General features: G+C 38.5%; 2 protein-coding genes across 8 annotated transcripts in view; one reads left to right on the top strand and one right to left on the bottom strand.

Moving 5' to 3' along the window:
* Positions 1-429: 429 nt before the first annotated feature.
* LOC143744346 (voltage-gated monoatomic cation channel TMEM109) lies at positions 430-6,736 on the top strand. Of its 2 annotated transcripts, XM_077235770.1 has the most exons (4): positions 430-1,236; positions 2,179-2,238; positions 4,543-4,645; positions 5,876-6,736. In XM_077235770.1, exons 1-4 carry the CDS (start codon positions 1,024-1,026, stop codon positions 6,226-6,228), a joined length of 729 nt encoding a protein of 242 aa, XP_077091885.1. In that variant the 5' UTR covers positions 430-1,023; the 3' UTR covers positions 6,229-6,736. The 2 variants fall into 2 exon arrangements, with proteins under 2 accessions (XP_077091885.1, XP_077091886.1); XM_077235771.1 differs by lacking the exon at positions 2,179-2,238 and having other exon boundaries at positions 479-1,236.
* Positions 6,737-11,279: 4,543 nt separating this feature from the next.
* The window catches only part of LOC143744342 (uncharacterized), a 45,182-nt gene continuing 43,902 nt past the window's right edge, over positions 11,280-12,559 (bottom strand). For all 6 annotated transcript variants that reach the window (XM_077235768.1, XM_077235765.1, XM_077235764.1 and 3 more), the window contains one exon: positions 11,280-12,082. In XM_077235768.1, the coding sequence (XP_077091883.1) occupies positions 11,919-12,082 (164 nt within the window). In that variant the 3' untranslated portion in view covers positions 11,280-11,918. The remainder of the gene's footprint in view (positions 12,083-12,559) is intronic.

Genomic DNA, 12,559 nt, shown 5'->3' with positions numbered 1-12,559 from the left:
TTATTTTAAGGTGCCCTTGCAGTGTAATTATACAACCGAATAGGAATACGGTTTGGTCATTGCTTGTAATTATGCATAATTTATTGTTATAACTAGCAAGTAGGCCTACATGTAACAAGGACACAAAGTGTTGCCAAGTTATTTTCCTATTTTTTTAAGGTTAAGAAACAATAGGCTACATACAAAGGCCTAATAATTGTTAGTGTAATTATATGCTATTCAATATAGTTATATAAACATGAACCTGCACAGCAACTCATTGTCAGTTTGTAACCTGGTATAATTTAATGCACATTTTATATTCTCATTTTCATATTTGGTACTACTCCATAATCCTGTATTTATTGAAAAAGCACATGTCCCAGCGTGCAGATCTTCACGCACCTCGGGCGCAACTGTGAATCTCATAATAAACATCTCGCGAGCGTTACTGTCGCGTCGCTCGCTCGCTTGAAGTGCCACCACTGTGTTTCCCTGCATGGCACAGGAATGCAGGAGGCGGAGGCATAACCGTATTAACATGTCTGTAGTCCAACAATAGTGTTCAAACTTTACCCCATCGTGCAAGACGAGCTCTTCAAACACTAACATTTAAACAGAATTTCAAATAGGCTACTAGATTCATTTCGGATATTCGCTCAATGAAAAGCTTCGTTCTCTTAAGACTTTTGCGCGTTTAAAAACTCTCGTTTTTTTCCAGTGGACAGTTTCAAAATTCAGTTGCATCTTATTTTATCTATGTGTAAACGCTTTGTTGTTCGATACCATATACAGTCATCTAACGCTATTTTAAGTGCCCTTGTCAAGCGCGTGCGCGTGGACTTCTTGAAGCGACTGCAATCTGCTCTGCCATGAAATATAGTTTTGTAGGAAGGAACTACTAGTAGATATTTTTTTTTATTCATAGACGTTTTGTAAAAAAGAAGAAAAGAACACTGGACAAACCTATCGAGCTATTGTGCACATCGTTTTTTTTAAGTTTATTTTCTCAAGTCAGAAGTCGTGTGCTCGTCCTGCATAAGGATGTCTGTTCACAACGTTGCCTCGAGAAGTTCGGAAAAGCTGCTGTACTTTGGGTTCTTGGTTCTGTTTCGTTCAGTCTTCTGTCATGGGTTTGCTGAAGAGTTCAATTCAGGCTCTTATGATTTTATGTCTGTTATTCTGGAACCTCTGGACTGGTTGAGAAGATACGTGGAGTCCATTGTTGGCACCCATGTGATTGAGATTTGTGTCGAGGTAAAACTTTTTTATTTTTTTTTTAGATTAGCAATTTGGCTATTTATTCTACAGGAAAATATCACTCATTTAACCGTTCAAAATATTGCATAGTGGTAGCCTACGTTAGTGCGCTTACATTAAACTGTTTCATTGAACTTTGTTTCAAGCGTTTCTCTTGAAAATAGATACAAAATGTGACGTTTGCTGGATATTGAGAAAATTTGAAATATTTTAGTTTACTGAAATCTGTCGTCTGAGCACACTTAAAAACTTAAGAGCAGACACAGGTTTTTGCCTAGAAACACCTGAGAAGCATGAGACTCCATTCAAGACATCTAGCCGGTGAAAAAAATGCGATGAATAGATCTCGTTTGTGATGGTTTAAAACATTTTTTAAACAAATGTATGGTTGTTAAACACTTGACTTGACTAACGTTCTGGCAAAGTTCTCTCAAAACAAACGTTCTTCCAGTATCGTTAATAAAATATTCTGGTTATCTGAATATATCTGGTCTTTAAAGATGTCCTCAGAACGTTTGCACAAAAAAATATTTATTCATGGAAGGTTAAAATAAACATTCAGAAGTTTTCCATAATGTTTGCAAAATGATAAAATGGAATGTTTCCTTAGCGTTCACATAACCAAGAAAATACAATTTTTAGAACGTTAAAACATTCAGAGAACGTTTTCTTATAATATAACCGATTTATAATATTATTATAAACATTAGCAATACTTTCTTTGAACATGTCTATTAGCTGGGTTACTGAATTCTGGTTACCTTGTAACTGAACCTTCACTAATGAATGAATACTTTTGGTTTGTGTTATTCACGGTTTTCTTCCTACTTTTATCTCTCCATCATGTTAATCCTTCTTTAACCCCCTCATCTCCTCCACTCATCCTTTGGCCTAATTTCCTCTGCTTGTGTCCCCCTCACCCACCTCTCTTTGACCCAGAATGCTGTGTTGTACCTTGACTCAGTTTTTGGCCCAGAGAACATCTATTCTGTTGCTATGGTAAGAACAAGTAAAAGTGTCAGAGCTCGTGTCCCACGGACTGATTAGTTCACTTGCTTTGACACGTGCACTGCTCATCCTTGTGTTACTGTGTGTTTGTTTGTGTGTGTGTAAGCGACAACTGCTATTGAGAAGAAAAAAAAAATGCCAGAACAGGTGCGCAAGTGCTTGCTGGCTCCCGCCCAGAATGCCAAACAATGCTACTTTGCTCAGTGATTATTTTCCCATTAACTCCCTTCATGATGTCATACACAAACTCTCTCTCTGTGTGTATACGTTTGTTTGTGTTCGTCCTTCACCAAATGTGGTGACCTTATGCCAGAGAGGAGTGTATTTGATCACAAGTAATGTTTGTGTGATAGCTGCGCATGTGTGTGAGTGATTGAGTTAAGCGGAGTGCCCAGCTGTCACTTTGGCAGCTACACACACACACACACACACACACACACACACACACACACACACACACACACACACACACACACACACACACACACACACACACACACACACACACACACACACACACCTCTTAAGATTGTGGTGTGTTCTCGTACAAATACTATTAAAGATTAGCCCTCCTCCTTAGCCCTTCAAGCTAGATTCCAAACCTGCTTTCTTTGTTTGATCCCAGTCAGCTGATGGGTTATCTTATCACCACTTAAAAGTATGTTTTGGGTTCAGTACGAGTGAATCTTGTAAAAACAAGCAAAAATCATGCTTTATGCACTTACAGTGGAAAATAATAGATGTACTAAAATAAATGACATCTGGAAGTCTTAAACTCGAAATGTGCAGCTCATATATCGATTCACTTTGAATCATCCTTACAATGATGTGTTATTTGAGCTGTGAAGTTGTCTAAAGGTTGGAATACACTACTCGACTTTTATCATTCTAACTGAAGGATGCTAGAATTAGAAACTAAAAACCAAAGTCAGTCTTCAGATTTAAAAGTCGTTTAGTGTATTCCAGCCTTAATTCGCATGTTCTCAACCCAGATTTTACATTGAACATCATGTGACAATCAACACAATATCACATTTGTTTGGACGCTTGTTTCCACCACTGAATAAATAATAAAAAAGGTTCTTTATATCTCGCAAAAAGTCAGAATTGTGAGATAAAAAGTTGCAATTGTCTTTTAAATTGTTTTATTCCGTGGCGGAAACAAGCTTCAATACATTTTGTTTATACAAAAATGCCCTCATAATCAAACATTAAACCTGACTAATATTACCATCAAATGCATGTGCCCAACAATAAGAGAAATTATTATTTTGTTATTGACTAAATAAAAGCTACTTTGTAAATGTAAAAGCAACAGTGGAACTATGATTTACCAGCCTAACACATATAATTAACACTGAGCCAAATACTGTATTACGACATGACACTCATATTTGTTTCTCCGGATCTGTTCATTTATTTCAAAAAAATACATCAAAAGTGCAATTCGTACATTTAATGACTCAAAACACAACTCGTTTGCACTTTATATTATGCATCTTTAACTACTACGTACATACACACACCCCCACCCAACAAATGTTTACTACAATGTACTTATTATGTTGATGTTGTATTGTTATTGTCAGCTGTAATTACATGCAACATTTTAAAATACAAGTACAATGTAAAAATATGTTTGTTCACAATCCGTGCAATGTATCAAATTACTATTTTTAATTGTTAGTATATACATAGTAGTTACAGACACTTAATATAAAGTGTTACCCACATCTCTTTTACGACATGCACATTTCGATTCATTTTTAAGTACATTTTGTTTAGTTATCTTGAACTTTAAAGAGTACATTTCTTGAAAAGAACCCCTATTAGTTTGGCATAATATTTAATCATTTTTCAGAAAAAATTATGTTAATGTTAAAAACGTCACAGCCTGCATCCTGTATAAATATTCGTATTTGCAGTGTATAAAAACAGGCCTGTGACCAGAAAACCTTACTGTACCTCTACCGTTCTAGATGAAAGAACGATGCAACGTTTTGCCTCATAGACATGCATTGTTAAGTGCATTAATAAAAAACATGATTTTGTCAGTTTTTAAAGTTACTTTTTTTTTGTAGTCAAAAGTACGTCCAATACGCTGTCTGTAGAATTTGTATCGAACCCAAAACATTTCTTTAATTGAATCACACGAGCATTGTGTCAGTGTTAGTTAATGATCAACTATAGGCAGTGATCTGTGAGTGGAGTTCAGATGTAGACCGCCCTCAATGCTCACTACCTAGACACGTGCTGGAATCTAACCGCTATTCTTTTCCTTAACGTTTCATTCAGTTTGTGGAAATGTTGCTGAAGTTTGTTGCTGAAGGAGCTGCCAGTGGGCTGAATGTCATCGCTGTGTATGTGTCTGAGATACTCCGAGCTATAGGAGTGAACGGTGAGTAAAGGTCATCTCGCAGGGTCTATGCAACTTCAATATGCATGACATCAAAGATATATGTAATTCAGCGTGTAATTATCATTATAATATAAGCCACATGAAGCGTTTCTATTATCTGGCAAGCTTGAGCTTTAACTCTGTTGAAAACTAACAGAGAACGTATGTTAGGCTATCGTAATGCTGATATAAATGACTGTCACTTTGTATCTGTGGAATGACAGATAAGTTTTAAGCATTTCATTGTCGTGTGAACAACAAGTGCAATGTAGTGGTCAAAAACATCGATTTTTCGTTATATCGATTCTGAAACGCTTCCAATATTAACTTTCTGCGGAATAGATAGCCTATACGATACCAGCTGTTCTTTCTTGCTCTCATCTCTCCAGCAGTGAGTTACACACAAACCTTCACTCACTTGTTTCAGTTGCTCCGGGTGAATATTGTTGGTGTTACAGGGTTTAAATTTTGTGTGCGAAAGTGTGCGAAGATAAAGCCGCCTCTCAGTACTAAATTGAGTTCTTTTTCACCGCCTATTGCGTTTAAACAGTTAAATACACACAAAATAGTGTCAAAATGCTGGTCTTGGCGAGTATTCAAGTAAACAGTCAATTGTTTTAAGTGAATGTGAACAGTTGAGAAAGAAAACGCATGTGTAACAGCGTAATGGATCAGTACCTCATGTCTTAAAGTGACAGCAGTCTAATATACCTGTTGCCAAATTATGAGACAAAAAAAAATACAAAAAAATATGCATATGGCAGTTTTTCCCCATTGCATCAATGTCAAAATTGTGGCTAGTGAAACTTTGGAAAACCACTAAAACTTGCAAAAAAAAGTGCATGTCAAGCCCTGCCAAGGACTGTAACTAAAATTGTAAGAATCGGTTTAATTCTATGAGAATAGTAAATTCCACACCACAACTATAACAATAATGACACAGAGAAACGATATCCTTGGAATCACTTTCAGATCCATTTTTTTTTTCCAGTTGATGAATGATAACCACATTTAGAGCCAATCAGAATCCAGAAATCAAGCTTTTAAAATGGCAGAGGACAAAACATTCTGTTTATGATCAGCCCAGACTGCAGTTTTATTGTGCGTTGGGGACGCACAATAAATTCTGACAACGTGGTGCTGAGAAATCACACTCATTTTCTTAAGAAAATGCAACATCTAATTAACATGTTCTTTTTTTCTTCCTATGTGTGCGTGTATTATTCAAAGAGACGATATCTATCCCTCATTTCACCGCCGAGGGAGTGTCTGCTGTGACCAAGTGTGCTGTGCTGGCTCTGATTGGTTACTGGCTGCTGTCCTTCCTGCTGCGGGTCACTGTGGCGCTTGTGCGGAGAGTGTTTTGGCTGATTAAAGCGGTCGTAGTGCTGTGGCTGTTTGTGCGGATCGTCAGTGACCCCGCCGCCTCCCCTGAGGTCACCACTATGAGACTCACCCTACTAGTGCTCGTCTGCGCTGTGTTTGGAGCCGCTACGAGCAGCGTTGGAGGAGGGAGTCTGGAAACCCGAATCAGCAGTCTGGAGGGCCGAATCAAAGGCATGGAAAAGAAGAAAAGAGAGTGATGAGCAAGCTCACAACAAGTATACGGACTCATGATAACAGAAGGATGAGGACTCGGGGATGACATTCTGAGTGTTTTATGTAACTTGAAGCAGCCTTGGGAGTATTTATGTCTGATTTATCCTGCTTTGAATATATTGCATAATTCACTGGACCAGAAAAGGAATTGCTTTATTTTCTCTGTAAAGCAAGAAGACAAAACTCCATCAGACAGCTCTGTGAATTTCATGTAGTATAATTAAAGCTATCCTTGAATGTTGCCTGCTGTTGCTTTATGGCTGTCATTGCATGGACATATTAATGTTCAGTTCAACTGTACAACAGCAGTAACAATACGAAATCAACACAATAAAGACACTGATTATTTAGGAAACACATAGATATGCAAGTATGGCAATGTCTGACTTGACTATAGCCCACATTTGAATGTACCCTGGCCTTATTGGTCACAATATGGATAAACTGAATTAGATGTATATTTGCCTGAATAAATCTGGCTTATTTGCCTAAGGCTGTGGGTTATTGGCTATTGGTTATTTATTCCCACTATATGCAAAAGTTTCTATATAGCAGCCTCAAAATTTTTTTTTTTTGAATGCACACCTTTCTTAAAATGTATTAACTTCATTAAATATACACTGTAAATAAGTTGCTACTTTAAATTTGTACATTTTTAATCAACTTGGATGTGTAAGTCATTGAAACTTAAATTAGATTAAACTGACTTAAAAAATGAGTTGAATATTGCATATCAAAAAAGTGGAAAATTGCTTATTTTGATGAGCAATATGTTAAAGCAATGTAAAAACACATGTTTTCCTAACTTTTTGGTCATATAATTGTTTACAGTGTATAAATGGACAAATGCTGCTAGACATAATCTTGGAACTAACCTTTCTGAGCCATGTTGTCATTATTTGAACCGTCTGGTTGTGCCGAGGTGATGGCCATCAGTTGTTCTCAAGTTCACAGGTGGAAAGAATCACGTTAACTATCAACATGATACGCTACCGTTTGGCAACCATAAATACTGCTATGTTTTCAGCACTACATTTTTTTTTATATTATTTTACTTGAGCTTTTTAAACATAACGAACTTGAAATGTCTTTGCCTGAAAAGTGTTTTTAATTATATAGAGAGCCTAAAGCCCTATTCGCACGGGATAACTGGTGACCTCTAGTCATTTGTAATAATTGCGGAGTTTGTATGAGATCTTAATCCCGTGCGAATCGGCCATGTCTGTAATTTTTAAAGGAAAAATTCCTCCGCAAATGACCTACTATATTTCGCCGAACACCGCGGTCCTGTGATAATATTAGTCCTGTGCGAATCGACATCTCTGTGATTTGGCCGGATCGTATCTTTTTTCAAGGTTTTTGTTTCATGTGCGCCTTTTTATCCTTCTTTCGCGAAGAATGGAGGCTGTGTAGTGTTTTGATAGTATTTTGGGTGCTGGGTCATCGCTATAAGGCTACACAATTTGCAGAAAGTGAAAGCTGAAAATCATTTAGAAGAGCAAAAACAAAAAGACTGATTAGAGGGAGATGAATGACATGTATAGCAGCATGCGGTGAGGAACTTTATTCTGTTTATGTCATAATATATCATACAGCTAGACCCAGTGCCATAGAGAGAAAGAGTTGCGACACTCCCATAGACCGCCATAGGAACTTTGGAATGCGGAAGTAACGCGTGTCGTGGAGCATCCAATAGTTCCAAACACTGATAGTTCCAGCATTGAACCCCATTCATTTTCAGTGTTTCCGAAGTACGCTCGCTGGTAAATTAACGAAATTACTGTATTTTTTAAAAACTTTTAAACACATTAGCCGACCTCTCGTGAATCTAGTCAATAGTTATATTTTATGTAGCCAGTTTTAGTTAATGTTTATTGGAAGATAATTAGGTTAATTGCAGCTATAGCTTACGTGACATTAACGTTAGCTAATTTACGGTAACCTGATGTATGTAATATATAATATTATTAATTAAAAAAAATATATAATATTATATATACATACACACACGCACACACAATTCATTTATTTAAATGGGTTAGGGTTATGTGTGTATATATGCATATTTGTCAAAATGTGGGTTTGTGTAATACATATAGGCCTACATAAATACACATGCATTCATATATATATATATATATATATATATATATATATATATATATATACACACACACAATTAATATATTATGTGTATGGGTTAGGGTTAGTAATGTGTGATTGAAATATATGCATGTGTACCTTTACACAGTACATCGTATACATGTATTTGTGTGTGTTTTCTGATGAATGGTTTAGTCTATGATTAGGGTAGGATGAAGGGGTACATTAGCCATACTGAAATGAATCCCGTTAACAGTTATTTAGCTACGTATTTAGGAACATAGGGGAGACCGGGGATGGTTGTAACAATTTTGACCTTTCTGTCTATATCTTGTAGTACTTTGAAATCAGTGTGTTCAAAATGTGATTCAAAGGCACTTAACTTTATCCTTTATGCCCCACTCCTCCATGAGCTTGATATGTCCAGTAGCCAAGTTCTCAGCAGTATGGCTCTTAGGGAAATGCTGTACACCTAGTAAAATAGTGCAGAGCTTGTCATTGTCATCTATAAAATGGCAAGTTACTGCTAGGTAGGCATCCATGTTTAGCGATGTCCACATGTGGTAGTGTGAATGGTAGTGTATTTTAACTGGGTGATGGGGAACACAGTATGTGCGGTGTGGTGACACTGCTTTTGCACTTTTCCTCACAACAGACCCCCTGAACGTGGGGGGAGAACACACAACGTCCACTAAACACATGGGCTGGGCAGCCTCGAGAGGGGGTTGGCCGACCCCTCCATAAGAAACCCCCTGTCTTTTGAACAGGGGCTCTAGGGCAGGAAGAGAGTCCAAAGAGCTTGCCGCGGCAGGAGTCGGTATCCCACAGGGTGGATTGCTCTGTCGTGACGGGTTTGTTACGGGGCCTTTCCTTACCCTGATGGAAATTACGTCCCGAGACAGGGGGGTTAGGCAAACGCACAGGAGGTGCCTGGCATGGGGTCGCCTTCCTGGGAAGGCATAGCTTGAAGGCCTCGTCTTCCATCTTCTTGTCATCACATCTTTGCTGTATAATGATGGCATGGCCAAAGAGAGCCCCGCCGGGCTCTACCGAGGCGCCCGCGATGCGCTTCTTCTCACTGTCAGGAAGGCCCGACAGGTTCAGCCAGAGCGTGCGCTCTCCCACCACAGAAAGCAACATGGAGCGCCGGTTTGGACGGCCTGACAAGCGTTACGGAGGACGAGGTCATTAACGGTAATGATCTCCTTCCACAGCGCGGGTGAGGGGGATCCCTTGTCCAGCTGTTAGCCTAAGTTGTCCAAAATCTCCGCCTGGTAAGCGGAGAGGAGGGAGGAGACATTCAGGGCCCTGACAACCAAGGCCGAGGATCTATACGCGGCCTGGTGCACCGAGGCAGAAAAATGGTCCATTTTGTTAGGCAAGACCGGGTTAGGGGGAGCGAGCAGCCCGCCCTGGACTGGGTTGAGGTGCCTGGTGATGGATGGTTCGATAACGGGGGGATCACCCATACTGAGATATCCCTCACCTCTAGACCGGCAAGACCGTGTTTGAGATCTTGAGGATCGCTCCAGTAGTGCCTCATGTGCTTCGCGCACGCTGGGAGGACGGGGAAGAGTTGTTTCCTCGGACTGGGAGGGGGTCCCAGCACTTTCCCGTGATAAATGTCCCTCTTCTGGTTGGTGGCGCTCTGTGGAGCCGGCCACTCAATGTTGAGGCGAGCGGTCGCTCGCTCACACACTTCCAGGAGGATGGACTGAGGCAAGGCCGCGGGGGCGTTGGCCTGGGGAAGACCAGAGGGCGGGATTGCTTCCTCATCCTCTGAGACCCCGAGAAGGCCCACGTCGTCGTCATGACCAGAACCGGCCGGTTCGTTGACGAGCGGGAGATTGCCCGCGAAGATGTCCTCTTCGGGGAACACGGGATTGGGCTGGTCAGCCCAGATAAGAGATGTCGCGCCCCGGGAGGACCCCGGTCAATCTTCTACTATACTCTTTGATTCCGTCTGCAGTATTTATCTGCGCTACATCACGTCACTTTGAGATGCCATGTTTTTCTTGTGTCTTATTAAAAAAAAAAAGTCTACTAAATTAACAATATATTAAAAAACAATATATATCCGTTCAAAGTAAAATGATATTCATATCTGTTTGGGAAACACGTGTGAGAGCACAAGACATTAATCATAGTATTTGACACAAGTATGTTAAACACGTTACAATAAAGTTTCATTAGTTAACTACATTAGTTAACATAAACTAACAATGTACAATACTTATACAGCATTTATTAATCCTAGCTAATGATATTTTCAGCATGTTCTTATACATTACTATTAGTTAACCCATTAGTTATTTCATTAAATAAACATTAACAAAGGTTAATAAGCTAAATGCTTTAAAAATATATTGATCATTGTTAGTTGATGTATTAACTGTTATTAAATGAGACCTTATTGTAATGTAACCATTAAAAGAAAGTAGATATTGAGTTTGCTAACAGGATAAAAATGAGAAACAGAGAGCCTTGAGGCAATAAGGGTCTCCAAATATATACAGTACTATCTACTGCACTTTTTCATTTTTTTGTCATTGTGAGTATCCTAATACTGATATGTAATTTATCCAGTAGATGGTGCCACTCTCACATTTAAAAGGGCAGCTACTTGATTTATTTCGGATGTTTTTAATATATTATGATAAATAATTATATGTACCATCATAAGACAGATGTAGAGACATAGATAGACAGATATACAATAGCTGGATAGACAGACAGAGACATATACAGGTAATAGATAGATTGGTAGATATAGAAAAATAGACTGAGTCAGGCACAGAAATAGACAGATGATGGATAGGGAGATAATATAGATAGATGATAAATAGATATAGCAGATAGATGGACAATTGAATAAAAAAAAACTAGAGAAAAAAAAGCACTGCTGAGAGAAAGTAAATCTGATATCTGTATCTTTAGACGGATCAAACAAACATGACTCCATTTTATTATTTTTCAGGATTTTTTTTGTAGTTCACATTTTATGTACAAGTCACAAAACTGTGCACGTAAATACAAAAATACATAAAACATACAAGAGTGAGATAAATAAATACAAAGACACCTTCAGCTCCATTCATGATAACTGTGTTACTAACGTTAAAGGCTACAGCATAACATAGCAAAGTTACTTAGTAAAGAGCGGTGAAGGTGTTCATTCACACGGTCCTAAATAAAAACACAGCTTTGATGGCGGATCATCAGTTTCAAACTGGGTTTTTAGGATGAAAAACTCATTCCTCAGTTTGAAGCACTCCATCTGAATGACTCACTCAGTCCTGTGACTAAACAGTCCGTTTTAAAAAAAATGAGTGTTTTGTTGCAAACCAAATCATAATACAAATACAATGTATTACCCATAAGCCCCAGTCTACAGTGTATCTATAGTCTTTATGACGTCAAAAAATAGATGACACTGGGCTGATTAAGCAAAATTAGGCTGTATATGTTTCCTATTACTGCTCACATGTCTGTGTGTGTGCACATATAGATGAGAAAGTCAGTGAAGTGTCATCCTGTGAATGCTTCTGAAGTCCATACGCCAGCTGGGCTTTCACTGGACGATCTGTGGCATTTCACTCCAGGCTTTGGCCTTCTTCTTGGCGAGAGCCAGCCAGGGGGGCTCGTCCTGGGCCAGAGGCGCAGCGGATGGGTCAGCGCTTCTCTTGCTGTCCTTCTCTAGCATGGACGTGTTGGAGAGCTCCAGGGAGCAGCACACTGTTTAATCAAAAACAATGTATTAGTCATCTTCCTTTATACAGCGTTTTATTACATCTCACTGTTTTCTCCAGAGCTGCTTTATAGATGAATTGAACTAATTTCATCATTGACGAACTTTACACATTTATAGAACTGAAGTAAATCAAAACCGAACTGATTTCACCTGAATAATGACTTTTTACTATTACAGCAGAATTGAACTCTGTTTGAATCTTACATTGTTATTTGTCGGTTACATTACATTAAATGCTTTGCCTCCCAGAATTAAAACTACAGATCATAAAACTAAGCATTTAAATATTATTGAGAGACATAGAGTGAGAAATTATATTTATATGTATTTGGGGTAAATAAATAGTATCTGAAACAAATTACGGCTCAGTGTTTTTCCTCCTCAAGCATGAGCTCCATACTCTCATTATATCAAAATGTATAGATAATAAAAGCCTGATGTATCAAATGTGATACTCAATG

This window comes from Siphateles boraxobius, unplaced genomic scaffold (assembly GCF_051911475.1).
Source record: "Siphateles boraxobius isolate OS27281-9 unplaced genomic scaffold, OSU_SipBor_1 2, whole genome shotgun sequence".
Classification (NCBI taxonomy): Eukaryota; Metazoa; Chordata; class Actinopteri; order Cypriniformes; family Leuciscidae; genus Siphateles; species Siphateles boraxobius.
Note: the sequence above shows the minus strand (reverse complement) of the source record. Positions and strands in the feature narration are given on the sequence as shown.